This window comes from Bos grunniens, chromosome 10 (assembly GCF_055505025.1).
Source record: "Bos grunniens cultivar Pamir isolate PY7600 chromosome 10, Bosgru_T2T1.0, whole genome shotgun sequence".
Taxonomy (NCBI): domain Eukaryota; kingdom Metazoa; phylum Chordata; class Mammalia; order Artiodactyla; family Bovidae; genus Bos; species Bos grunniens.
Window position 1 is genome coordinate 1,058,448 of NC_141174.1, and position 27,283 is coordinate 1,085,730.

At 48.5% G+C, this 27,283-nt stretch overlaps 1 protein-coding gene, 1 long non-coding RNA gene and 1 other non-coding gene across 22 annotated transcripts in view; 2 read left to right on the forward strand and 1 right to left on the reverse strand.

Annotated features, from left to right (window-relative positions):
- TTC7B (tetratricopeptide repeat domain 7B) overlaps positions 1-27,283 on the forward strand; it is a 272,932-nt gene that overhangs the window by 89,032 nt on the left and 156,617 nt on the right. For all 20 annotated transcript variants that reach the window (XM_086319126.1, XM_086319129.1, XM_086319125.1 and 17 more), the window contains exon 5: positions 11,735-11,856. In XM_086319126.1, the coding sequence (XP_086175252.1) occupies positions 11,735-11,856 (122 nt within the window). The remainder of the gene's footprint in view (positions 1-11,734; positions 11,857-27,283) is intronic.
- LOC147363845 (uncharacterized) lies at positions 7,438-25,400 on the reverse strand. Its single transcript, XR_015133839.1, has 2 exons — positions 25,227-25,400; positions 7,438-8,543 (listed from the first exon to the last, which is right to left on the reverse strand). It is a non-coding gene; the product is annotated as an uncharacterized LOC147363845 (long non-coding RNA).
- On the forward strand, positions 23,991-24,117 carry LOC147363846 (small nucleolar RNA SNORA11). The gene has a single exon (XR_015135678.1). It is a non-coding gene; the product is annotated as a small nucleolar RNA SNORA11 (small nucleolar RNA).

Here is a 27,283-nt window from a genome sequence, read left to right on the forward strand (position 1 = left end):
AGAGTCTTTTCCAATGAGTCAACTCTTTGCATGAGGTGGCCAAAGTATTAGAGTTTCAGCTTTAGCACCATTCCTTCCAAAGAACATCCAGGACTGATCTCCTTCAGAATGGACTGGTTGGATCTCCTTGCAGTCCAAGGGACTCTCAAGAGTCTTCTCCAACACCACAGTTCAAAAGTATCAGTTCTTCGGTGGTCAGCCTTCTTTATGGTCTAACTCTCACATCCATACATGTGACCACTGGAAAAACCATAGCCTTGACTAGATGGACCTTTGTTGACAAAGTAATGTCTCTGCTTTTTAATATGCTATCTAGGTTGGTTATAACTTTCCTTCCAAGGAGTAAGCGTCTTCTACTTATTTTTTAGGATATCCTTTGTCCTTTTCTGTTGATACTTCTAAATGTATTTTAGAATAATTTGCTTCTAGAAAAATTCTGTTGGGACTTGGTTGAATTTTTATTAACTTTATACATTGGTTTGGAGAATTACTTTTAGTCTTCACTCATCTGTGCCCATGGTACCTCCTTCCATTTTGCAAGACCTTTTTTTTTTTTAACAGATTTCAGTAGATTTATTATACTCCCAGGTCTTTGCTATTTGTATTGCTTTGTGTATAGGATCATTTTTTTCTTTGTATTTTCACATATAACAAGACTTTGATTTTTTTTTTCAGTTCAATTACAAAAGTATTTAATAAGTGTCTCCTTTGTTCTGCACACTGTTCTTGACCCAAGGGGCTGGAGAATGAATTAACCAGAGAGTGTGTCCTTAGGAAACTTAGTGCTTTCTGAGGACACTGGTCCATAAACAGTGTGTGGGCTGCTTTGTGGGGAAACTCAGAGAATTCTGCAAGCCCAGAGCAGGGTCTCAGACCAGTGTGGAAGTTCAGAGATGGCTCCTGGAAGAGATGACCCCTGAGCCGAACCTTGAAGGCTGGCAGACATAGCCATACAGGACTATTAGCCACAATATTGGACTCTTCTATAAAAACAGGGTTGATTCTTTTCATTTTTCTAAGAATATGAACATATGGCCGAGGAAAGATTTTTGTTCTCAGTCTTTCTTCCATTCTGGATTTTCCACCTTCTCTCTCTTTCATGTGCTGTCTCCAGGCTTTCCTAAAACTGTGGCAATGTACAGGTGGTGGAGAGTATCCTTATTTTGTTCCTGCTGAAAGGCGATACTTTATTAGATCTCCAATAAGGATTATAATGTTTATGTGCTCACCAAGTTTTCTGTTTGCAGTTCACAGCAACCTAAGTATGTATTATTATCCCCTTTATTCAGATGAAAACAATGAACATCTGAGAGATCAAAGGATTTGTCCTAAGTCAACACGTGGTGAGGACTGTCAGAACCAGACAAACCAGGGCCTTTTGACCTAAAATCGTTGGCCCCTGGCCGTTTGCTTCCTCAGGCATTGGCTGTGTGCTTCTGCCAAAGCAGGCTGTACTTGTTAAGGTACTTGATGACAGTCCTCTCGCAGGCAAGTGTTTATCCACAGAACAAGTGGTGGCTTCGATACTGCCAGACACTGCTCCTGCCCAGACCCCGTGTTAGAGGCTCTTTGTGAGGAAGGGATTAAGCCCGAGATGCTTAGACTTCAGGGCAAACTCAGAGCTGAGCGATTCCCTCTGTCTCCCGCTGGCGTTTTTCTTGTCCTGCCTCATCCGGCAGTTCTGACCTCTGGTCTTTTGGACTTTGTTCTGCAAGCAAACAGAGATTAAAAGAACAAAGGGGGAGGAGCTGGACTGCAGAGTCGGGTGGACCTGAGTTTCAACACCAGCCCTAACACTTGATAGCGATGTGATTTGGGCAACTTGCTCAGTGGAGCAAAGTCTCAGTTTCCTCTTCAGTAAAAAAGAAGTAATAATGTGCGTTTCAGTGGGTTTTTGTGGGGGAATTAATGAGAGAGCCTGTGTGCCTGCAGAGTGCCTAATGCATAATAGGTTATTTTCTCATTACGTTTTCCCCTGCATTTCTTATTGTCCCTGCACGTTTACTCATTCATTTACTATGTATTTTATTCATTTACTATATTTACTATGTGTAGTGAATGCTTAGAAGGCCATGGCACCCCACTCCAATACTTGCCTGGAAAAATCCCATGGACGGAGGAGCCACGGTCCATGGGGTCGCTAAGAGTCGGACACGACTGAGCACCTTCACTTTCACTTTTCACTTTCATGCATTGGAGAAGGAAATGGCAACCCACTCCAGTGTTCTTGCCTGGAGAATCCCAGGGACGGGGGAGCCTGGTGGGCTGCCGTTTATGGGGTCGCACAGAGTCGGACACGACTGAAGCGCCTTAGCAGCAGCGGCAGCAGTGAACGCTTACCCTGCATCAGACACTGAGGTGCGCGCTGAATGTGTTAGTAAATGGGGTAGACGTGGCCCCTGACTTTACAGAAGCTGCAGCTCCGAGGAGGGAGAAGCCCATAATCAAGTAAAAAATGCATTGACAAATGCAACGGAGGAATAGAACAGGACGTTGTGAGAGTGAGTAATAGAGACAGATCTACTTTATGGCAGCGGTCTGGGCAGGCCCTTCTGAGAAGTGACCATCGAGCGGAGATGAGATGAGAAAGCGCCCGAGAGTCACATGATCCAGGTTGTTATAAAAATTATCCAGCTGCTTGTGGAGGGTGGAGAGGACGTTAAGGAGCTAGAGAGGATGTGGAGACTCTGTTTAGGAGGCTATTAGAAATCTAATAGGGAGTGATGATGGTTGTAATTGTAGAAATGGATGTATGCACACATTTGAGAAATGATTAGGAGGGAAATAGTAATAGATCAGGTGTGAGCGAGCGCCAGGGTGTCAGGGCTCAGTCCGCGGTGTCTGATTTGGATGGTTGACCGGACGACCGTGCAGTCAGCGCCTCAGTGCGTGGGCCTTGCCTCCAGGGCCCCCTGTGGATTCAGCATCTGCTGACGGCCAAGCCTCTTATATAAGATGGAGCACTGCAGTCATCCCCCGGTGTCTATAGGTGTGGAACCCGTGGGGAGAGCAGGGCCAACTCTGTGCGATGGGAGTGATGACAGAGGCCTCAGTTTGTGCTGAACCTGGGCTCCAGGAAAGTAATCATGCTCAGACAGTGTCTGGTGGTGGAAGTTAGGTGGCTTCTCTCCCAGGAGGGCATTCTAGGGGCTAGGAGAGATGCTAGAAGGGGGCCCTTGCGGAGAGCCCCATTCCTGAGGTTCTGGTGGACGGACCCTTCCTAACTGGGCCAGGAGAGCCCCGTTCCTGAGGTTCTGGTGGACGGACCCTTCCTAACTGGGCCAGGAGAGCCCCGTTCCTGAGGTTCTGGTGGACGGACCCTTCCTAACTGGGCCAGGAGAGCCCCGTTCCTGAGGTTCTGGTGGACGGACCCTTCCTAACTGGGCCAGGAGAGCCCCGTTCCTGAGGTTCTGGTGGACAGACCCTTCCTAACTGGGCCAGGAGAGCCAAGCTTGCCCCTCCCACCGCAGTCACACAACAAGCACAGCACCCGCCGTGCGCACCAGCACAGCACCACCGGGGAGGGGCGTGAGTGCGGGGAGAAGCCCGCTCTGAGCACGAGCAGACAGAGCCTGCTCATCAGCACTGAGGGTGTGAGAGAAGCCCCGAGGAAGCCCCCTGGCATCCCAGCCCCAAGGGAAGCACAAGTTAGCGTCCCTGAGCCGCAGGAATCTGGGGCCTGTGGTGCAGTGGAAGTAACTATAGAAACGACGAAACCCAACTCCAGCCCACCTGCTGACTAGGTTGACTCGACGCCCCCACACTTAGGGCCTGATAAAAGAAAAGGAGTACCCATTTTCAAGTATGAATATTATTTCCCTCACTTTATTTCTCTGTACACAATTAACATTAAATGAAAATTATAAGATCGTTATACACATACACACCACCAGGAATAAAACAAACCACTGTGAAGGGTAATAAATAGAACCCAAACCAGAAAGGACCCAGGTACTATCAGACAGGAACTTAAAAATATCCTTGAGTTATATGCTAGAGTATTGTGGAAAAGATATGTAACACGCAGGAACAGATGGGAATTTCAGGAAGGAGAAGGAAACTATAAAAAAAAATAACTGAAATGCTAGAAATAACAAAACATGACATAAGAGACAAAGAACTTCTTTGATAGCTTATTAGAAGATTGAACACAGCCAAGGAAAAAACTTTCATTTGAAGATAGGTTAATAGAGATTATTCAAATGAAACACAAAAAGAAAAAAAGAAGGGTGGGGAAAAAACAGAGCGGAGCATCCAGGCGCTGTGGGAAAATATATGTGTTTGCTGCCCCAAGAGGAGAAGGGAGAGAAACTGGGACAGAGAAAACACTGGGAGAGAAAACGGTTAAGAAGTTTCAGAATTACTGAAGCGTAGCAAAGAATCTCAGATTCCAGAGTCTCAGAGAACCCCAAGCAGCATAAATACAAACACGTACGTAGTCACATCATAGTCAAACTGTTGTAAATCAAAGACGAAAGCCTTGAAGGCAGCCAGAGAAAGAGAAACTTTAAATTCAGAAGAATAAAGATAAGCGATATAAGATATTCCCAGAAGATAATATGCAAATTAGAAGACACTGGAAAGACAAGATACTTTTTTAGAACCAACAAAAATTGACAGGGTGCATAGCGAGCACACCTGTGTGACAAGAAATGTGGGAGAGATTCTTCAAGCAAGGAAGTGTACAGATCCGAGCAGCGAAACGAAGAGCACCGAACGGTTACACTGAGGGTGGAAGTGCAGTCGCTCAGTCGTGTCCGACTCTTCGCGACCCTGTGGACTGTAGCCTATCAGGCTCCTCCGTTCATGGGGTTTTCCAGGCAAGAGTGCTGGAGTGGATTGCCATTTCCTTGTCCAAGGGATCTTCCCAACCCAGGAATTGAACCCAGGTCTCCTGCATTGCAGGCAGATGCTTTACCGTCTGAATTCCTTTAAAAGATAATTGACTGCCTAAACTAAAAATATTAATGATGTTTTGTGGGATTTATAACATAGAAGTAAAATTTGTGGCCATAATAGCAAAAGGCATAGGGGAGGAAACAGAATATCCAGGCCAGAACACTGGAGTGGGTAGCCTTTCCCTTCTCCAGGAGATCTTCTCAACCCAGGAATTGAACCCAGGTCTCCTGCATTGCACGTGGATTCTTTACCAGCTGAGCCACAAGGGAAGCCCAAAGCATTTATCCTATATATGAGTTGGTGTAATATAATTTAGATAAAGGCTGTGAAAAGCTATATTGTAAAACCTAGGGCAGCCACTAAAAAATAAGGAAAAAAAGACGTGATTAACCAGCTGATAGTGAAAATGAAATGGAATCATCAATCCAAAAAAAAGAAAGAAAAAAAAGAGAGAGAGAGAGAAAAGAGAAAAGAAGAACATAGGAGACAATCAAGAGCAAGATGATTATTGGAGGAGGAAACGGCAGCCCACTCCAGTGTTCTTGCCTGGAGAATCCCAGGGACGGCAGGGCCTCGTGGGCTGCAGTCCATGGGGTCGCTAAGAGTCGGACACGACTGAGCGACTTCACTTAGGGTCAGACATCCACTCCGGTGCTCTTGCCTGGAGAATCCCAGGGACGGCGGGGCCTGGTGGGCTGCCGTCTATGGGGTCGCACAGAGTCGGACACGACTGAAGTGACTTAGCAGCAGCAGCAGCAGTAGCAAGATGATTCCAGTCACATCAATGACTATATTAAATGTAAATTGTCTAAGCACTCCAATTAAAAGGCAGATTTTCAGACTGGACAAAAAGTAAGACCTAACTATATGCTATCTGCAAGAAACTATTGAAATGTTAATACATAGGTAGACAAAAAGTAAAATTACGTGCTATGCAAACAATAATCAAAGCAAAACTAGACTGGCTGTATTATATCATAAGGTAGAATTAGGAACAAGAACTATTACAGCAGATAAAAGGACTTGTATAATAAAAGGAGTCAGTTCATCGATAACACATTATAATCCTAAAAGTATGTATACCTAATAATAGAACTTCACGATATATATAAAACAAAATGTATAGAAGAATTTATAACATTAAATTCTTATAGTAGAAAGAAGGAAAATTTCAAATCAATGATCTACATTTCTGGCTTAAGAAACTAGAAAAATAAGATAATTAAAACCAAAATAAGCAGAAGGAAGGGAATAGTAAAGATTAAAACAGAAATTAGGGAACTAGAAAGTAGATAAACGGTAAACTAGTAAAACCACAAATGGGTTAGTAAAGATCAATAAAATTTATGTAAACCATTAATAATATGAACCAGAAAAGAGAGAGTATACAAATTATCAATACCCAGATAACAAAAGAGGCACTGTAGGTCTATAGATATTAAAAGGATGTAAGGGAAAATTATGACCAACTTCAACACCAATAAACTCGATCATTTATAGAAAATAGGCAAGTTCTCCGAGGGACGCAAAGTACCACAACTCACTCAAGAAGGAACAGACGGCCCGCTCCCCTTAGGTGAGCCGGGTCCAGGCTGCAGAGCCGCGGGGAGTTCCAAGAGCAGTAGTGGACAAGAGCCAGTCTTCGCCTCGCCTAGCTGACTAGGGGCTTTGAGGGGGCGCAGGGAGGCTGCATTATGAATGGAAGAAATTGAATTTATCATTAAAAACCTTCCCATGAAGAAAACGACAGGTCAAGTTGTCTTCCATGGTGAACTCAATGAAGAGAGATTCAATTTAAGGGATTCAATTTTATAAAAGCTTTCAAAAACTAGGGTAGCAGTAAAACACTCCCTGACTAGGTTGTGGGAGCGCTGATTGCTTCTCAGGTTAGGGCTCAGCGGTAAAGAACCCCCCTGCAAGGTAGGACATGCAGGCTCGATCCCTGGGTGGGGAGGATCCCCTGGAGGAGGAAGTAGCAACCCCTCCAGTATTCTTACCTGGGAAATCCCACGGACAGAGGAGCCCGGTGGGCTGCAATGCATGGGGTCACAAAGAGTCAGACAAGACTGAGTGAGTAAACAACAAGTCTCATGAATAGATGCAAATGTCCTCAGCAAAATACTAGCAAACTGAATCTAGCAGCTTCTAGAAAAAGTAATATACCACAAGAAAGATTCATTTCAGAAATGCAGGGTTGATTTAACATATGGGAATCAATTATGTAATACAATGTATCTATATAATAAAGGAAAAAACTGCATGATAATGATAATCTCAGTACAGTAGATGCAGGGAAAGCATTTGGCAAAATACAGCACATTGTATGATTAAAAAGTCAACAAACTAGGCGTAGAAGTTATTATCTTCAGTCTGATAGAAGGCACCCATGAAGCATCTAACCATATATAATGGTGAAAGGGTGGATGCTTTCCTCCCAAGATCAGGAAGAAGACAAGGAAATCTGCTCTTACTACTTCTGTTGACTAGAGGTTCTAGCCAGTGCAGTGAAACAGGAAAAAGAAATAAAAGGCATCCAGATTGAAAAGGGAGAAGTCAAACTATCTTTATTTGCAGATAACATGTTCTTGTTTATAGAAAATCCTGAAGAGTTTACACACAGAGAACTATAACTAACAAATGATTTCAACAAGTTTAGAGGATACAGTCAGTATACAAAAACCACTTTTATCTGTATCCACTAACAATGAGCAATCTGAAAATGAAATTAAAATTACAATTCCAGTTATAATAGCATCAAAAAAGATTAAAATAATAAAAAGAAGTTCAAACATTATACTCTGAAAACTAGAAATTACTGTTGAAAGAAATGAAAAAAAAAAACCTAAATAAATGGAAAAGCAGCCTATGTTCATGGAACAAAAGACAATTTGTTACAATAACAGTACTGTCCAAATTTATCTACAAATTTAACTGAATCCCATCAAAATCTCAGTTGCTTTTTTTTTTTGCAGGAATTGATAAGCTGATTCATAAATTAATATGGAAATGGAAGGGGCCAAAAGACCAAAACACTCTTGAAAAAGAACAAAGTTGAGGGACTCGTACTTCCCAGTCTCTAAACTTTCTGCAAAGCTACAGTAGCTGAGACAGTGCATACAATTAGTATTCCTGAAAAATAACATGGAAAAAACCAATAAAACAGTAAAAGAATACAATTTTGTAATCAAAGAGAAATTCTTGAGCTCAAAGAAGTAAGACTTCATCAAGCACTTGCTCTATTCTGTGCCAAGTGTTCTATCCATGTATGACTCTGTTTAGTCCATAGAACTACACTGAGTGAAAAATTGTGTCGCCATCTCCATTTTTCCAACGAGAAAACCAAAGCTAGAGAGTCCGTGACTTGGCCACAGTGGTGGAGCAGGGCTTTGAGCTCAGAGTGGCAGCCCGACTCCAGGGCCTCACTCGACCTGCAGATCTGAAGTCGTAGACAGAGCGTTCATGCTGTGTTCCAAGAACAACGGGCTTAGAATGGTGGCTGGCACGACAGCTTCTGGCAGAGTCTCTAGGCTTCAGGGGGAAGAGGGTTCTCTTTGCAGACTGTCTACAGGGAGACAGCAAGGCTGGCTTCCAGGCTGTCCACAGCGACGTTCAGAGTTGGTGATGGGAGTATCGTCTACCAAGTTCTGAAGGAGAGAAAGTGCGAAATCCAAGTTTGTTGTAGTCAGGTTTAGAGAGACAGAGACGAGAGGGAGACATTCTTGAACACGGAAGAATTTAGGACTCGGAGCACCCTTTATGGCAGTATTCCACCCAGCAGGAATTGATTTAAAATAGAGGATTAAAGAAACAATGAATGCATTTTGTTGATGACTGATTGAGGTATAGTTGAGGTACAATACTATATAAATGTAGGTGTACAGTGTAGTGATTCACAATTCTTAAAGGTTATGTCCCATTATAGTTACTGTAATCCCATTTGTAGTATCGAGAATTATAGGATTATAAATATTATAAAAGGTTGGCTATATTCCCTGTGCTGTACTGTATTTCCTTGAAGCTTATTTACTTTATACACACTGGTTTGTACCTCTTAATCCCTACCTGTATCTGACCCCTAGGACGCATTTTAATATAGAACTGATGAAAAACAATTATGGGGTTGGACATAGTTGTTGGGAATTTTGACAATATAACATAGTGCTATAACAAAACAAGAGGCTGGGGAGAAGACACTGGAGAAGGTACGTGGATACGCCAGTTTCCTTACTGCTGGCGTGGGTCAGCAGATCCTGTATGGAGCTGAAATAGTGGATAAAAGAATGAGCCATGCACCTGAGGCAAAGAGCTGACTCATGGGAAAAGACCCCGAAGCTGGGAAAGATTGATGGCCAAAGAAGGGGGCGGCGGAGGAAGGTGAGAGGATTGGATAGTGTCACCGACTCAGTGGACGTGAGTTTGAGCAGACTCCTGGAGACAGTGGAGGAGAGAGGAGCCTGGCAGCTGCCGTCCGTGGGGTCACAAAGAGTTTGACAGGATTTACTGACTGGACAGCAGCAACAACAAAATGGGCCTTCCCTGGTGGCCCAGCGGCTAACTGTCCGTGCTCTCGATGCAGGGGCCTGGGCTCGAACCCTAGGGGAACTAGATCCCACAGGCCACAGCCAAACATTCTACATGCCGCACTGAAGATCAAGGATCCTGGGTGCCGCAGCTAAGACCCAGCACAACCAAAGCAGTGAACATTTAAACAAAGAAAGGACCGAATCTCTGTCTCTCTTCTCTGGCTCTTCTTTGTCTCTCTGTCTCTGTCGTTCTGTCTGTATACACACATAACACATGCATGCAGGTGCGTATTACACACGTGTACATATGATAAACATCAGGTGTATTTTTAATTTTAGAGAGACTGTGAACTTTGTGTTAAAAAACACATTTTTCTGAAATTGAGTGCTTACTTGGGTTACACTTTTGTTTCGCCTGTTAAATTTAATTAAAATGAAATGTAATGGTTTAAATTTAAAACCAGCGCATACCACAGTCTCAGTGTTTGTAAAATGATTTTTATCTTTCTCTCCTCTTGGTACTTACGTGGGCAGAGATATGGGTTATTGTCCCATGAGCGCTCACTGGTTGTTGCTGTGTGATAGAATTGATATGGGTTATTGCTCCATCAGCGCTCACTGGTTGTTGCTGTGTGATAGAATTGATATGGGTTATTGTCCCATGAGCGCTCACTGGTTGTTGCTGTGTGATAGAATTGATATGGGTTATTGCTCCATCAGCGCTCACTGGTTGTTGCTGTGTGATAGAATTGATATGGGTTATTGTCCCATCAGCGCTCACTGGTTGTTGCTGTGTGATAGAATTGATATGGGTTATTGTCCCATCAGCGCTCACTGGTTGTTGCTGTGTGATAGAATTGATCATGCTTTTTCTTTTTTTTGTATGGTACTGCATTGTTTTTGCTTTAAAATAATCATGGAGCTTTTAAAAATTGAAAACTATTCTCAAAAACAAATGATAATTTTTTTAAAAGTTTCAACGTTGGACTTCCACGTGGAAATATCAAGGAAGTGGTTAGACATGAGTCTGGGAAAAGTCTGGACTAGAGACGACCAAGTGGGCAGATGGCAGCATGGAGGTGGCTTCTGAGGAGCAGATGAGGTCATCCGGGAACCTGAGAGGAGAGGACGGGGCCCAGAGGGGCACTCTGCATCTCCGCCGCTTAGAGGGTGGCTGGGCCGAAAATGACGGTGCCCGGAGGTGGGAGGAACACCTACCTCTTAGCACTTGCAGAGCCAAGCGCTAAGTCAGGAAGGAGCCAGGCACTTCTGATAAGATGCTGGGATGTAGTTCAAATGCGAGGGTTGCCCACTTGGATGTCATTCTACAACATACGGTTCACTGTATGTGTCTTTTACTTCTCCCCCCGGCAGCCCCAGAGCTCACAAGGTAGAGACCCAGCAGTTGCTTTAATGCCCCTGGAAGGGTCATTTCAAGACCTCGAGAACATCGGGGGTTTGGCTAACAGCTGGGTTTTTGGAGAGCTGCTGGCTTGCGGTCGATGTTGGCAGCGTGTTTGGAGAGCATCTGTGTGGTTTCTAAATGGGCCACAAGTAGCTTCTGGTTGATAAACGCTTTATTTGACTCGCGAGTTTAAAGAGAGTAACCTCTGTAACAGTAGATACGTGTTTACACTTCACTATGTCCCACTCCACTCGCAGGTCTTTCCCTTCATTAGTTGGCAGTCTTTCTGGCAGGGCTAAACACGCCAGCCTTTAAAACCTCCTTATCTGTTGACAGGCAGTCTGGTTTGGGGAGAGAGGGAGCCGAGGTCGTTTTTCTTAAGCTCTCTGTCCTTGAGAGCAGGTGACTGCTGCTGCAGCCCTGGGGCCTGGCGGAGTTGCTGTCTGGCTAGTTCTCGGGCCAGGGCCAGTCACAGGTCCCTCTGCTCTTTCTGAAGCTCACCAGAGTCTGCAGGGCTGAAGCTGCAGGCTGCGTCCGTGACCTCAGCCCTTGGTGGGGACGGCCGTTTCCGCCTGTTGCTGGACCTGCTTCTTTGCCGCCAAGCCTCTCTGTCAGCATCTCAGCCTTGCAGAGCCGGAGCCTTGGGGGTTCGGCTGGCACCGTGTGCCCATCAACGCCCATCAGCACGCAGGCCTCCTGGCACGAGGAACGCGCGCGCCTGAGGCAGCAGTCGCCCCCTGTCGCGCAGAAGCCCTCTGCGCTTTTCTCCTCCCCACCCAGCGCCGGGCACTGATGCTTGTGAACGGAAGTCCATTTTTCAAGTCCAGCTGTGCGTTTGCAGATAGGGTTTGAAGGAAGTAGGCTTGCATGTGGATCTGATTAGTTTTCTGATTTTCTCCCCTTCCAGGTAATACTTTCTAATATTCAGAACAGAAGTCCTAAGCCTGGCCCTGCTCCCCACGATCAAGAACTAGGTTTTTTCCTAGAAACGGGACTGCAGAGAGCCCATGTCCTCTATTTCAAAAATGGGTAAGCCGTCTTCTCTTTTTAAATCAAGTTCCTAACGAAGGAAAGCAGAAAGCCCCATCATGTGTGTTCAGTTTAGTTGTTATCCTAAAGCAGTTTGAATACACACCACAACTGGAATTTCTAGAAGGAAGAGTGAACGTGGGCTCTTTTGTCTCTTCTCCACCTGGCTTGTCCAACCTTCGAAGGAGATTCGAAGGAGGGAGAAGGGCGTGTGAACCGAGTCTCCATCCAGAGCCCTGGGGCCAGGGAAGGTGGGGCCCAGCCCCGTGCCCTGCTGCCCCCGTGGGACGGTGCCACCCTGCTGCCCCCGTGGGACGGTCCTGCTGGGCCTCCCTGCTTTGCTGCGGGACGCGTTAGTGAGTGGGCAGCCCTGGCCCACAGGCTCGCCTCCCTTTGAATGGCCGGTCCCTTGAGAGGACTGGATTGCCAGGTCTCAGATGGTTTTTATGAATGTGTGTGTGCCTGGAAGGCCATATGCCAGTTCAGCTCCTCCCTGAGCTGCCTCTGAAAGGGGTTTTTAGAGGTTTAAGAGTGGTGCATTTGACGTTCGCTGTCCTTCCCGTGTTGCCCTTATGAGACACGCGATGATGCTGTTCAGACCTCCTCAGCTGTCCTTGTTTGACCTTGTGCTTCAGGATAGGTGTCCGTGGAGATCGACAGTAGGTGTCTGACTCCCCCGTAGCTCCTCTGAGGCCGCGCGCAGGGGGCCCCCTCCCTCTAGGAACGGTCCCACAGAGCTCCCAGCTACAGAAGGGATAACGGCAATGTTCAGCTGCTCCCTCTTCATTTTCAAGAGCTTCAAACCTTGGGGCGTAGCTCACAGAAGCCAGATTTCATCTCTGCTCGGGGGCCCAGAGCCACATGCTTCCGTTTCCCTTTCCCTGGGGAGTAAATGCTTATTTTCCAAATCCTGTTAAACTGTTTGTGCAGAAGGCCCGCTTTGCTCCAAAGGTTCGGATTGGCAGGTCCCACAAAAGGCTGCGGTAAACGCCTCAAGGTTTGGAATGGCTTGGCAGCTTTGGCTTAGAGATGCTTTCGAGTTTGATCTCATCTGTCTCTGATTGAGATCGTCTGAGTGATGGTGCTTGGCCCCCAGGCTGAGTTTTGAGTTCTAGTTTCCTTGCTGTTATAAATAGAGGGAGAAGGGACGGAACACGGAAATATTTTCCTAGTGATCTTTTTTCTTCCTTTTCACAATAAATCGTGGTCATCACAGAGGATACTCCAACCTGGCTTTCCCTCCCTGTAACTGAGAGTGTGTGTGATTGATGGACAAGCCCAGAGGCTGGAATGAATTGGGGGGGGGGGCTTTCAGAAACCCCAACCAGCAGTGTCTGTTGGAAATGCTTTGTATGAGACTGATGAGGGTGGGCTGGCCAGCTTATTTTCCCATTTGAAGCCTGCGCATCGAGCAGGAAGAAGAAGGGCCATTGGGCTCAGACCTCTTGTCCGGAACCTCTGGATGCCCCCAGCACCCAACAGAAAAATAATGATGAGAAGTGTGCCGAAGGTGACGGGTCATGTGCTGGAACTGCTCCCTGGTTCAAGTCTCATTTCATTTCACGCCAGTTCAAGGCGATTCCCATTGGCATAGTCAAAGTCCCATAGTTAAAGTTGGGGGGCTGCTCCATCTTGAAGCCCCCTTCCCTCTTTGCTTGTCTCACTGGGCTTTAAAGAGCAGTGATGCCCTGAACCGGCGGCTGGGGAGGCCTCACCAGCTCCTCAAGGCGGGGGCTGGTAGCAGTGACGAGAGCTGACTGGGGCGGGTGGAGGCAGAGGGGAAAGAGAGAGAGCAGCAGGAGGTCCTGGACGTGCCCAGTGCCATCAGCTGTGTACATGGTGGGTCACCCAGAGCCTGGGGGCCATACTGGGGGGCATCTGACGGTGGCCGCCCCGCTGGAGTCTGCAGGGCACGTGGGGACAGACGGACCAGGCTCTGGGGGCTTCCCGTCCTGCGGTGTGTCTTGCTGTGGTGTGTCTTGCTGTGGTGTGTCTTGCTGCCTCGCTGCCTCGCTCTCTCACTCCTTTTTGTGTTTCTACATTCGAAAAATATGTATCTGGGAGAATATAATGGACAGAGATTGACTCATTTTCAAGGATAGGAAGATGCATCATAGATGAGTTTAGCAATAAGAGACACACAATTGATAAAGCGTATCTTTTACTTTAGAAATATGCTTAAATATATTCAGCTTCTTCATTGCCAAGCCGGTGACCTCGGGGCTCTCTCAGAAAGACCCTGGCCCCTCTTCACCACGTGCTCTCACCTGGTCACCGACCCTCACGGCGTCACCTCGCCCACGTCCACCCGTGCCCTGCAGCGTTGCCTGGGTTTTGCATGCTTGGCTTCTGCGCTCTGACCTCAGTCCTCCTGGCTCTGCCCCGCTGCAGGGGAGATGCTGTGCGCTGAGCTTCGGTCTGACCCTCAAACTGTGGCCTCATCCACCGTCCAGCCTGGCTTGTGAAGAAGCACTTGACCCCAGGATGAGGCATGGCTGGGGTGTTCCCAGCCTGTACTGTGGTGCTTTCTCATCACACTTACATACATCAGGCGAAATGCTGGGCTGGATGAATCACAAACTGAAATTAAGACTACTGCGAGAAATATCAATAACCTCATATACGCAGATGATGCCACCCTAAGGGCAGAAAGTGAAGAGGAACTGAAGAGCGTCTTGATGAGGGTCAAAGGAGAGTGAAAAAGCTGGCTAAAAACTCAGCATTCAACAACTAAGATTCTGGTCCCATCACTTCATGGGAAATAGAAGGGGAAGAAGTGGAAACAGTGACAGATTTTATTTTCTTGGCTCCAAAATCACTGTGGACAGTGACTGCAGCCAGGAAATTAAAAGACATTTGCTCATTAGAAGGAAAGCTATGACAAACCTAGATGGCATATTAAAAAGCAGAGACATCACTTTGCCAACAAAGGTCCGTCTAGACAAGGCTATGTTTTTTTCCAGTAGTCATGTATGGATGTAAGAGTTGGACTATAAAGAAAGCTGAGTGTCAAAGAATTGATGTTTTTGAACTGTGGTGTTGGAGAAGACTCTTGAAGATCCCTTGGACTGCAAGGAGATCCAACCAGTCCGTTCTAAAGGAGATCAGTCCTGAATGTTCATTGGAAGGACTGACGCAGAAGCTGAAATTCCAATACTTTGGCCACCTCATGCGAAGAACTGACTCATTAGAAGAGACCCTGATACTGGGAAAGATTGAAGGCAGGAGGAGAAGGGTATGACGGAGGATGAGATGGTTGGATAGCATCATGAACTCAATGGACATGAGTTTGAGCAGACTCCTGGAGAAGGTCAGGGCAGCCTGGTGAGCTGCAAAGAGGGGTTGCAAAGAGTCGGAGTCGACTGAGCAACTGAAGGACATCATCACACTTCTCCTCGTCTGCCAGATCCTCTACAGCTGCTTCTCCTGCCCCCTCCTCTCTCCCCTCCTTCCCTTCCCGTTCCTTCCTCACCCTTCCCCTCCTCACTCCCCTTTCTCTCTGGCCCCCTTGGAGGGAGACAGCACCTGCTCTCATGCGGCCCATGTATCCTGGGTGTGGTCTGACCTGGCACACACCCCTGTGGATCTCACCTCCGTTTTTCTCATCCCTCTGGGTGGCAGCAGCAGGCCTGTTAAGGCTGAAAAAACATCCTGCTGAGGCTTTGCTGCTGAAGGCAGGAAGAGAAGGGGACAACAGAGGATGAGATGGTTGGATGGCATCACCGACTAAATGGACATGAGTTTGAGCAAGCTCCGGGAGTTGGTGATGGACAGGGAGGCCTGGTGTACTGCAATTCATGGGGTCGCAAAGAGTCGGACACGACTGAACTGAACTGAACTGAACTGACGCTTTGCAGAGGTGAAGTCAGAGTGCGTTGGCCTCAGACGGCCAGGGCTGCTGCTCTGAAATCCTCAGATTGCCTTGCCCACGGCAGGCCCTCGGATGGGGGGCCGAGTGGATGCTGGAGCCAGAGGACCTGATGAGGAGCCAGCCCTCCTCCCAGCGGGGCGTCCATTTCTTCATCTGTGTGTGTGTGTGTGTGTGTGTGTGTGTGCACGTGTGTGCTAAGTCTTTTCAGTCTTGACCGACTGTGTGTGACCCCATGGTCTGTAGCCCGCCAGGCTCCTCTGTCCACGGGATTCTCCAGGCAAGAACACTGGAGTGGGTTGTCATGCCCTCCTCCAGGGGATCTTCCCGAACCCGCGGCTCTTATGTCTCCTGCATTGGCAGGCGAGCTCTTTGCTAGTGCCCCTGGGAAGCCCTTCCCTATCGGCCAAAACACCCGAGAGCTGCGGTGAGGTGCAACCGAGAGACCGCGCGTGGAGTACTTGGTGCAGCGTCAGGCGGGCGGGCAGCGGTGAATTGTAATTTCCGCTGACGATGATGCCCGGCTGGCTTTCCAGCTGGAAGCGGGACCACAGGCAGGTCAGACTCCAATTCCTGAGGCAGGCATCGTTTACTTGACTGCAGAGCCTCATGCAGCAGCACTCTCAAGGAAGGGAGTTTATTTGTGACCGCTGGTGCGCGTGGTCTCTGCCCAAGAGGCATTGCGATTAGCCTGGATAACCCGTAATAACCGAGGGCCGCGGCTGTGTCTCCGAGAAGGGAGGAGGGGCGAGCATTCGGGCAGCACAGCCCATGCAGAGGAGCGGCCTGGGACTCCCCCAGCTTTCTAGGAGACAAGCGTCACCCCACCCCCACAGCTTGAGTCCTCGACGCCAGAATTGCCAGAGCAGCTTGAGTTAGGATGCTGTTTATTTGCTCCACGTTGATTTAGGAATATTCAACCATGTCTTGGGCTTCCCAGGTGGCTCAGGGGTAAGGAACTCGTCTGCCAATGCAGGAGACGCAGGTTTGATCCCTGGGTCGGGAAGATCCCCTGAAGGAGGGCACAGCAACCCACTCCAGTGTCCTTGCCTGGAGAATCCCATGGACAGAGGAGCCTGGTGGGCTACAGTCCATGGGGTCACAAAAGAATCAGACACGACTTAGGACTGAGCAGCAACAACAAGTTATGCCTTATAAACAGAGTGGCAGAGATTTCTAGCAGTGTTCTTCTTGTCTGCCGTGGCAGGTGTACTGGGTGAGCCAAATGGAGTGTATGTCATGTATGTTTTCCCTGGTTCTGAATTGGTTTTAATTCAGGGAAAGGGCAAGTGAAAGTTGCTCAGTCGTGTCCGACTCTTTGCAACTCCATCGACTGTAGCCCACCAGGCTCCTCTGTCCATGGAATTTTCCAGGCAAGAATACTAGAGTGGATTGCCATGCCCTCCTCCAGGGGCCCTTCCCCACCCAGGGATTGAACCCGGGTCTCCCGCATTGTAGGCAGACAGATGCTTTACCGTCTGAGCCACCAGGGCAGCACAGGGAGGGTGAGGGTGGGGGTAAATTAACGCGAGAAGACACATGAGCGTCGGAGCTGGGAGATGCGCCCGCTGGGTTGTACTCTTTCCTGGGTCACATCAGGAGTTCTGTGTGGGAGGCCCTGACTTGGAGAGCGTAGGAGGGCAGGCGGTATGGTCAGACTCCGGGCTTCCCTGGGGAGTCTGCAGCCAGGCCAGGCAATAAAGGGAGGATTGTGCGACTATAGTCAGTCACCAGCATGCTCTCGTTGTTGTCGTTCAGTTGCTAGGTCGTGTCTGACGCTTTGCAACCCCATGGACTGCAGCACCCCAGACTCCTCTCTCCTCCACTGTCTCCCAGAGTTTGCTCAGATTCATGTCCACTGAGTCAGTGATGGTATCTAATCATCTCATTCTCTGTCGTCCCCTTCTCCTTTTGCCTTCAGTCTTTCCCAGCATGAGGTTCTTTTCCAGTGAGTCAGCTCTTCCCATCAGGTGGCCAGAGTATTGGAGCTCCAGCTTCGGCATCAGTCCTTCCAGTGAATATTCAGGACTGATCTCCTCTAGGGTTGACGGGTTCGATCTCCTTGCAGTCCAGGGACTGTATGTGTTGGTTATGAGTCTGTGCAGCACCACTATGTGCTGGTCTGAACTAGACCACTAGTCACCACCACATGTTGACTTGTAGAAGTTTCTGAACTTCCCCAGTCATCTTGTCGACCTTTGCAACCGTTCAGCCCTGCTCAGTGTAGCTTGGAATCAGCAGGCAGGAAGAAGGGTCGTGAGGCTGAGCTTCCTGGGTTTATGGCCTCAGAGAAGCAGGAGCTTCAGACAGGCTCCTGCAGCCGGGGAGGTGGCGTGTGCTGGATGCGCTGGTCTCTCCAGGCTCCAGAGCAGAGCAACTCGGCCCTGTCCTTTGCCTTCTTGCCTTCAGAACGTCTTCCTTCTGGCAGTGACAGAAGTGGTGGCTTTTTCAACTGTGCACCCATTTTTACATTAAGAGTCAAAGAGAAAATTCAGACTCTTTTCCAGTAAGCATTTATTGAATATACATCAACTTTTTGTACATGACATTTCTTAAGAGATTTAGAGAGTAAAAGGAAATGAGCCTGTACTCTGGGAGATGGTAGGAGAAGGAAACAGGGAACGACGTCACACGTCACTTTAAAGGTGAGGGCTAAGAGAAAACGGTAGGGGCCTTCCTTGGGCTGGCAGTTAAGAAGCCTCCTTGCAAGGCAGGGGATGCAGGTTCCATCCCTGGTTGGGGAACTAGCAGCCCACGTGCAGCAGAGCAGCGAAGCCCGTGTGCCACCACCGAGGGTCCATGCCCCGCAAGAAAAGGCCCCATGTGCAGCCAAGACCCGACACATCTAAATAAATTTAATACTTTTTTTAAAAAGGAGCAAACCGTGGAAGAGCACCTAATCACTTTAACTGAGCTGAAGCTTGCAGGCCCATTCATTCATTCATTCAGTATTTATTCATTCGTTTATTGAGGATTGAGCGTAGCCCTACCAGGAACCGGCCCGCACTTAGCCCTGGGGCTTTAACGGTGAAAAAGAATGACAAAGTCCCGCCTCCTGGAACCCTGTTTCTGAGAACTGAATAAAACAGGCAGTTTCAGAAGAGTCAGTGCATGTTGTGCCAGGGGAAGTCCAGCTTGCCACAGAAGCAGACGGGAAGCTGCATGTTGAGGCGGCTGCGGATTTGGGAAGCGGGGTACAGCTTTGGAGAAGTGGGCTTGAGGCGATGCAGGTGCAGGCTGGGGAGAGCCTGGGGTGCTTTCCAACTCGCTGGTGGGAACGTGGGGTCAGGACTGTGCTCAGCGTTCTCTGTGGGAAACCAGGGGCTCAGGGGCAAAGGGCCCGCCTGTCAAGCAGGAGACGCAGGATACTCAGGTTTGATCCCTGAGTCGGGAAGATCCCCTGGAGAAGGGAACGGCAACGCAGTCCAGTATTCTTGTCTGGAGAATCCCGTGGACAGAAGAGCCTGGTGGGCTGCAGTCCACGGGGTTGCAAAATGTCATACAGAACTGAAGCGACTTAGCTCAGGTACACACAGCATTGTGTGTATTCTGCAGGGTGTGAGGAAGCCACTCTGGTTGGAGCGGAGGCTTGTATCAAAACGTATAGGCTTTTCTATAAACCTCCCAGCACAGGACCTGGCGTGCAGGAGGTGAAGTCAGTCAGCTAACGCAGCTCTGCTGTGGGCCAGGACAGTGCGTGGTCCTGAGCTGATGAACAGAAGACGCCACCCAGGCCCTCAGGGAGGATGCCGTCTAGTGAGGGGCATGATAAGCAAGTAAACCCGTGCTTAAAATCACAAATCACAGTGAGTGCTAGAAGATGAAAGAGTGCAGCAAATAACAGGGCGTGTGCTTACGTGAGGTGGTCGGGGAAGGCCTCCTGAGGAGGTGCCAGGAGACCAGGACTTGAGGGATGGAAAGGAAGGAAACAGGCCAACGGTAGGAGAAAGAGCTGTAAGCAGAGGGCCAGTCTTGCCCCAGGGAGAGCTTGGCGTGTTGAGGAATCCGAAAAGGGTCCCTTGGGGCTGAAGCGGAGGGGAAAGGGGAGAGTCCCAGACTCCCCGGGTCTGGCTGGCCCTGAAGAAGGCAGGTCTGCTGCGGTGGCGGACGCTGGGAGAGCTGTGGCCGTCCAGGGAAGAAGCCCCGGGTCACTGGGACGGAAGCGAGGGGACAGTGGGGGTTGGGCACAGATGCCCCTGAGGTGACAGCGGGAGCAGGGAGAGAAGTGCGTGCCCTGGAGGCATGTGGGGTGCTGGGTGCTCCGTCCCAAGGGTGCGGGGACTCGCTTGAGGCACAAGTTGCGTGTTTCAGTGCATTGGTGATATTTAAAGCCCTGGACTGGCTGGAGTCAGGGAGGGACAGAGTGTGAAGAGAGAAGCCCAAACAGCCCAGGGCCCAGCAGGAAACCTCCAAGAGCTGGCGCAGGGCTCAGGGGAGGGGCCCACAGGGAGCCACCAGGGGAGCGGACCAGGAGGGACGTCCCCGCGGGACCCCGAGCATCACCTGGGGCGAGTGATGCTGTGATGTTCGTGAGGGTGAAGACCGAGGCACGGGGTGAGATTCCGTGCACGGCGTCCGTGACCTTGACAGGACTTTTGCTGGACGGCCAGAGCTGCTGCTCAACTGGGGAGAGAGGGACAGACGCAAGGGTGGTATCAGAGGCGGGGCGCCTTCAATCAATGTTATTTCCCTTCCCATTTCCTTTTCCAAGTTGGCTTCTTGCTGGAGGATGGGTGGTGGAAAGATGGCGGAAGGCTAAAAACAAGCTTCTCCCAGGCGTGGAGAAGCTTGGGGTATCACGAAGAGCCCAGACTAGGGTGGTTCATTTGGCCAGAGCCTAGTACCAGAAGAATCATGCCCCCACGCTGGTCAGATGTGGTTCATTTTACTTGGTTTTTGGCCACAGGCTACACTGTGATCTCAGCAAGAAGCATGTGTGCGTTTGACTGAGAGGAAGATGGGTTGATGGAGAGAGTGGGGGTCCGTGCAGGTGGCCGCTTCCCTTACTCACAGCCGCGTCAGGGGAAGTTTTTGGAGCAGTGTGAGTCCTGCAGCCTGGCCACCTCGCCCACCCCAGGGATGCCTCTTGTCCTTCAGGGAGTCTTGAGTCTGGAAGATTTGGGGTCAACCCAGTCACCTGTGCTAAGCACTTCACACAAGTCATTTCAGTAACAAGAAGACTTTTCATAGCAGTTGAGCTGATGGTCGGTTTTGGAATCTGAAAATCCCAGAGTCCAAATGGGCTGTTGTTGCTGTTGTCCAGTGCCCAGTTGTGACTCTGTGACCCCGTGGACTGCAGCAGTCCAGGCCTCCCTGTCCCTCACTGTCTCCTGGAGTTTGTCCGAGTTCATGTTCATTGCATCGGTGATGCCGTCCAGCCATCTCATCCTCTGACGCCCTCTTCTTCTTCTGCCCTCGATCTTTCCCAGCATCAGAGACTTTTCCAATGAGCCGTCTGTTCACATCAGATGACCAAAATGCTGGAGCTTCAGCTTCAGCTTCAGCATCAGTCCTTCCAGTGAATATTCAGGGTTGATGTCCCTTAAGATGGACTGGTTGGATCTCCTTGCTGTCCAAGGGGCTCTCAGGAGTCTTCTCCAGCACCACAGTTCAAAGGCATCAATTCTGTGGTGCTCTGCCTTCTTTATGGTCCAGTTCTCACAGCCGTATGTGACCACTGGGAACACCACAGCCTTGAGTATGTGGCCCTTTGTCGGCAGAGAAACGTCTCTGCTTTCAGCACGCTCTCTAGGTTTGTCATGGCTTTCCCGCGGAGAAGCAAGCGCCTCCTGATTCCAGGGCTGCAGTCACCGTCTGCAGTGATTCTGGAGCCCAAGAAAAGAAAGTCTGTCACTGTTTCCTTTGTTTCCCCATCTATTTCCCGTGAAGTGATGAACCGGATGCCATCATCTTAGTTTTCTGAATGCTGAGTTTTAAGCCAACTTTTTCACTCTTCTCTTCCACTTTCGTCAAGAGGCTCTTTAGTTCTTCTTTGCTTTCTGCCAAAAGGGTGGTGTCATCTGCATATCTGAGGTTATTGATATTTCTCCCAGCAATCTTGATTCCAGCTTGTGCTTCATCCAGCCCGGCATTTCTCATGATGTACTCTGCAAATACATTAAACAAGCAGAGTGACAATATACAGTCTTGACATATTCCTTTCCCAATTTGGAACCAGTCTGTTGTTCCATGTCCAGTTCTAGCTGTAGCTTCTTGACCTGCATACAGATTTCTCAGGAGGCATGTCAGGTGGTCTGGTATTCCCATCTCTTTCAGAATTTTCCACAGTTTGTTGTGATCCACACAGTCAAAGGCTTTGGCATAGTAAATAAAGCAATAGATGTTTTTCTGAAACTCTCTTGCTTTTTTGATGATCCAGTGGATGTTGGCAATTTGATTTCTGGTTCCTCTGCCTTTTCTAAATCCAGCTTGAACATCAGGAAGTTCATGGTTCATGTACTGTTGAAGGCTGGCTTGGAGAATTTTGATCATTACTTTCCTAGCATATGAGATGAGTGCAATTGTGCAGTAGTTTGAACATTCGTTGGCATTGCCTTTCTTTCGGATTGGAAGGAAAACTGACCTTTTCCAGTTCTGTGGCCACAGCTGAGTTTCGAAGTCTACTGGCATATTGAGTGCAGCACTTTCACAGCATCATCTTTTAGGATTTGAAATAACTCAACTGGAATTCCATCACCTCCACTAGGTTTGTGTGTAGTGATGCTTTCTAAGACCCACTTGATTTCACATTCCAGGATTTCTGGCTCTGGGTGAGTGGTTACACCATCGTGATTATCTTGGTCGTGAAGATCTTTTTTGTACAGTTCTTCTGTGTATTCTTGCTACCTCTTCTTAATATCTTCTGCTTCTGTAAGGTGCATACCATTTCTGTCCTTTATCGAGCCCATCTTTGCATGAAATGTTCCCTTGGTATGTCTTATTTTCTTGAAGAGATCTCTAGTTTTTCCCATTCTGTTGTTTTCCTCTATGTCTTTGCACTGATCACTGAGGAAGGCTTTCTTATCTCTCCTTGCTAGTCTTTGGAACTCTGCATTCAGATGCTTCTGTCTTTCCTTTTCTCCTTTGCTTTTCACTTCTCTTCTTTTCACAGCTATTTGTAAGGCCTCCCCAGACAGCCATTTTGCTTTTTTGCATTTCTTTTCCATGGGGATGGTCTTGATCCTTGTCTCCTGTACAATGTCACGAACCTCATCCCATAGTTCATCAGGCACTCTATCTGTCAGATCTAGGCCCTTAAATCTATTTCTCACTTCCACTGTATAATTATAAGGGATTTGATTTAGGTCATACCTGAATGTTCTAGTGGTTTTTCCTACTTTCTTCTATTTAAGTCTGAATTTGGCAATAAGGAGTTCATGGTCTGAGCCACAGTCAGCTCCTGGTCTTGTTTTTGCTGACTGTATAGAGCTTCTCCATTTTTGGCTGCAGAGAATATAATCAATCTGATTTTGGTGTTGACCATCTGGTGATATCCATGTATAGAGTCTTCTCTTGTGTTGTTGGAAGAGGGTGTTTGTTATGACCAGTGCATTCTCTTGGCAAAACTCTATTAGCCTTTGCCCTGCTTCATTCTGTACTCCAACGCCAAATCTGCCTGTTACTCCAGGTGTTTCTTGACGTCTGCTTTTGCATTCCAGTCCCCTATAATGAAAAGGACATCTTTTTTTGGGTGTTAGTTCCAGAAGGTCTTGTAGGTCTTCATAGAACCGTCCAACTTCAGCTTCTTCAGCGTTAAGGTTGGAGCATGGACTTGGATTACTGTGATGTTGAATGATTTGCCTTGGAAACGAACAGAGATCATTCTGTCGTTTTTGAGATTGCATCCAAGTACTGCATTTTGGACAAAAGAGTCTGAAATGGGTTAGAGCACATTAAAAATTCCCTTGTGGCTCAGCTGGTAAAGAATCTGCCTGCAATTTGGGAGACCTAGGTTTGATCCCTGGGTTGGGAAGATCCCCTGGAGAAGGGAAAGGCTCCCCACTCCAGTATAGTTCATGTGGTCGCAAGGAGTCGGACATGACTGTGGGACTTTCGCTTTTACATTAAAAAAAAAAAATCAGGGCCCTTTAGAGACAGGAACTCTGAGACCCAGAGAAATCATGTTGAATGACCATTCAATAAATATTTAGAACCTCACTAAGTTATTTACTAGCACCAAACACTGTTCTAAGTGAACAAGTCAGACCCAGTCACTGCCGTGACGGGGTTTACATTTTGGTTGGGGAAACAGTAGAAAAGGCAGTGTTGAGTTGTGTTCAGAGCAGTCTGCCTGCAGAAGTGACTCATCTGTTTGCGACACACGCCACAGGAATCTGGGTTCATCGTGACAAGGAGCCCAAGACCTGTGGCCGTCCCATGAACAGCCTGCACGTGCCCCCGCGCCTCCGCGAGCTGCAGGCGGGCCCGGCCGCAGAGCTGCGTGTTGGAAGCAGAGCCGCAGTAGTTAGTGGGTAGCCTGCCGTCCAGCACTGTTCAGTCCCTGTGGGTGGGCCCTGAGGGTTCTTACAGACTTAAAGGCTTTGAACCTCTCTTTTCAAAGGAAAAGCAAAGATCCCAATTATATGCCATCTTGAAGAGACCAAACTATGGAGACAATAAAAAGATCGGTGGCTGCCAGGAGTCTGGGGGAGAGGGGAGATGAACGCACAGAATACGTAAGTGTTTAGAGCCGTGAGAGTGCTCTGTGTGCCGTTGTACGGAAGGATTGTTGTTGTGGGGTCCCTAAGTCTCGTCTAACTCTTTTCAACCTTATGGACTGTGGCCTGGGAGGATTTCCCAGGCGAGAATACCGGAGTGGGCTGCCATTTCCTCTTCCTCCAGGGGATCTTCCCGACCCAGGGATCAAACCGGCATCTCCTGCATTGCAGGCAGACTCTACCGCTGAGCCACCAGGGGCCGCAGTAGCGGAGCGGTGTCATTAGGCTTTTGTGCAATCCCGTGGAGCGCACAGCGCTCCTCCCTTCTTTGCCGTGAACCTTAAGGTGAGCCGTGGGCTTTGGTCATTAACATGCATCAGTGAAGGTCATCCTTGGTGTAAAAAAAAAAGACCGCTCTGGTGAGTGAGGTTGCTAACGCCTGTGTATTTGGGGTGAGGGGGTATATGGGAAATCTCTGTACTTTCCTGTCAATGTGGTTGTAAACCTAAAAGTGTTAGAAACAAGGGGGGGATTAACCAAGGCAGGGCGACTGACCCAGGGTCACAGCGCTGGCTGGTGGCCGTGCTTGGCCCTGTGCGCCCCCGAAGCCTGGCCCCGCCCCTCACCGCTTGCTTCCCGTCTTGAAAATGGAGAGCTGGTCAGCAAGGAATGCATTACACTCAGAAATAAGGACTTTTAAAGTCAGTCTAGGGGTCATTATTTATGTAATAAGCGTCAGCCAAGGCGTCTGTCTTTCGTTTCAGTGTAGACTGGGTCTGGCTCATCCCTTAATGCCGTCAAAACTTTAATACGAAAACACAGGAAACTTTGTCAGTTTTACTTACGAAACTCCAGGGCCGCATTCCATGAGTGAATATGGGGACGGGTGGTTGGTTGCTTTCCATGCACTTCACCAGTGCTAGCGTGCTCTGCGTGTTAGAGGCCTGTGTCGCCGAAGCGATATCAGCGCCCAGCATGGTGGGTGCCTCCGTGTTGGGCGGTCCTTGGCTTCAGGAGGGGAGATGGGAGGGGCGGGGTGGGGGCTGGTGAACTAACTGGCAGTTGACGGCAGCTCTCAAGGCCCCTCCCCGCCTGGCTCTCCCAGCTGCAGGCTGCCCCCGTCAGCCACCATTCAGAGCTAGAATTCCCTGAAGATGAGCGGCTGCAGGAAGTTACTCGAGTTCTTCACCTTGAACTTGTCTAAGATAGTGATTTTCTGTTTTAATGGGGGGAAGGGGGAGATTCTTTGTTTATTCATTCACGTATTTATTCATCCATCAAACATTTATGTGCTAGGAGCTAGGGTAGAGACAGCAAAAGATCCCAGTGGATTTTCTAGTCCAACAGGAAGATAAGTAACTACAGTGGGCTTAAGTCTCGGCAAAGGCGAAGGCGATACTATGTTCTTTAAATGTAGCCTTTCACTTTGCAAGTTCCTCCGAAAGAGATGGTTATATAACAGTGGTGTCTCAAAATCAAAATTAACTTTTTAAAAAAATATATATTTCCCAATAACTCTTGATACGACCAGAGATTGACTCTGGAATTTTCTGATACAGATGGCAGCGTGAGCTGGCTGACTCTCGGGTCGTACTCTGGGTGGAGTATCATCAATGAACAGACACAGCAGGAATGTACAGTGTGGAGTGAGGAACGCTGCCCACCTCTGTTTAGTTTCAGATGGTTTGTTATAACATTCACTTGTTCTACCAGGGTTTATTCCACTCCCACTCCTGCCAGACGTTCTCCAGGTGCTGGGGGTAACATGGTGAGTAGCCAGATATGCTTCTTGCTCTCAGAAAGAAACCAGGTCCTTATAGTCCTGGTTGTATGACTATACGCCAAGATGGTGCTCAGGAGGCAAGGTACCCATTGCTGTGAGACTCCATCTGCAAATGAAGTTGACCTGGGCCTGGTGGGCAGGCAGGGGAGGTTTCCCCAGCAAGTGTCTGAGCAGAGCCTGAAGATGAATCAGTGAACAGGAGCTAACTTGCAAAGGCAAAGTCGGGTGGGCAGTGTTGTTTAGACCTGAAAGGATCCTAAACTGGCACCAGGGGCGTGTGGCTCCACCAGCCTGCTCTTCTGCTCTACTTCACTTTTCTCAGCATTGGGCTTCCCTGATGGCCCAGGTGGTGAAGAATCCGCCTGCAGTGCAGGGACCCAGGTTCAATCTCTGGGTCCCAAAGTCCCCTGGAGAAGGGAATGGCTTCCTACTTCAGTATTCTTCCCTGGAGAATACCATGGACACAGGAGCCTGGCAGACTATAGTCCGTGGGGTCGCAAAGAGTCGGACTGAGTGACTGAGCAAACAGCGTTTAACCAGCATCAAGTATACTGTGAACAGAGCTTACAGGGACCTGCTTAGGTTGTTTAGCATTCCAGCCCACGAGACTCATGCGCCACACTGGGCATCTGTCTGTTGAGACTGACCTAGAATAGAATCAAAGGCTGCCAGCCGGGCACTGTCGGGGGCTTCTCTCCCGTGTGGCCTGTGGGCTGGATTGTCCATCCGGCCACTCGAGAGCTTTGCCCGCCCCTGTCGTGCAGTGTCCTGCTCTAGAGAAGGAGCCTCGCGTCGAGGAAGGGTGGGCTCAGTCCTGGTTTAATGTCTCCCTGGGGAGATACCCAGCTGTACGTCATCGCAGTCAAGGAAGCCCGAAGCTGTGTTGTCCCCATCAGATATTTATAGCTCCTTCCAGTCCAGATGCAAGTTATCAATCAGGGGTCATTTTTAACATAAGCAATGTTGCCTCCTAACATAATTGACATTCTATGGGTATCTTTAATTAGGTTTCCAGAGAAGCAGAACTGAAAAGTTAACTTAAGGTCAGATTCTCAAGCAGGAGAGGAAAGGAATTTGTTAACCCTTTCCTGCATTATGTATTTTTTCCTGATCTGTTTG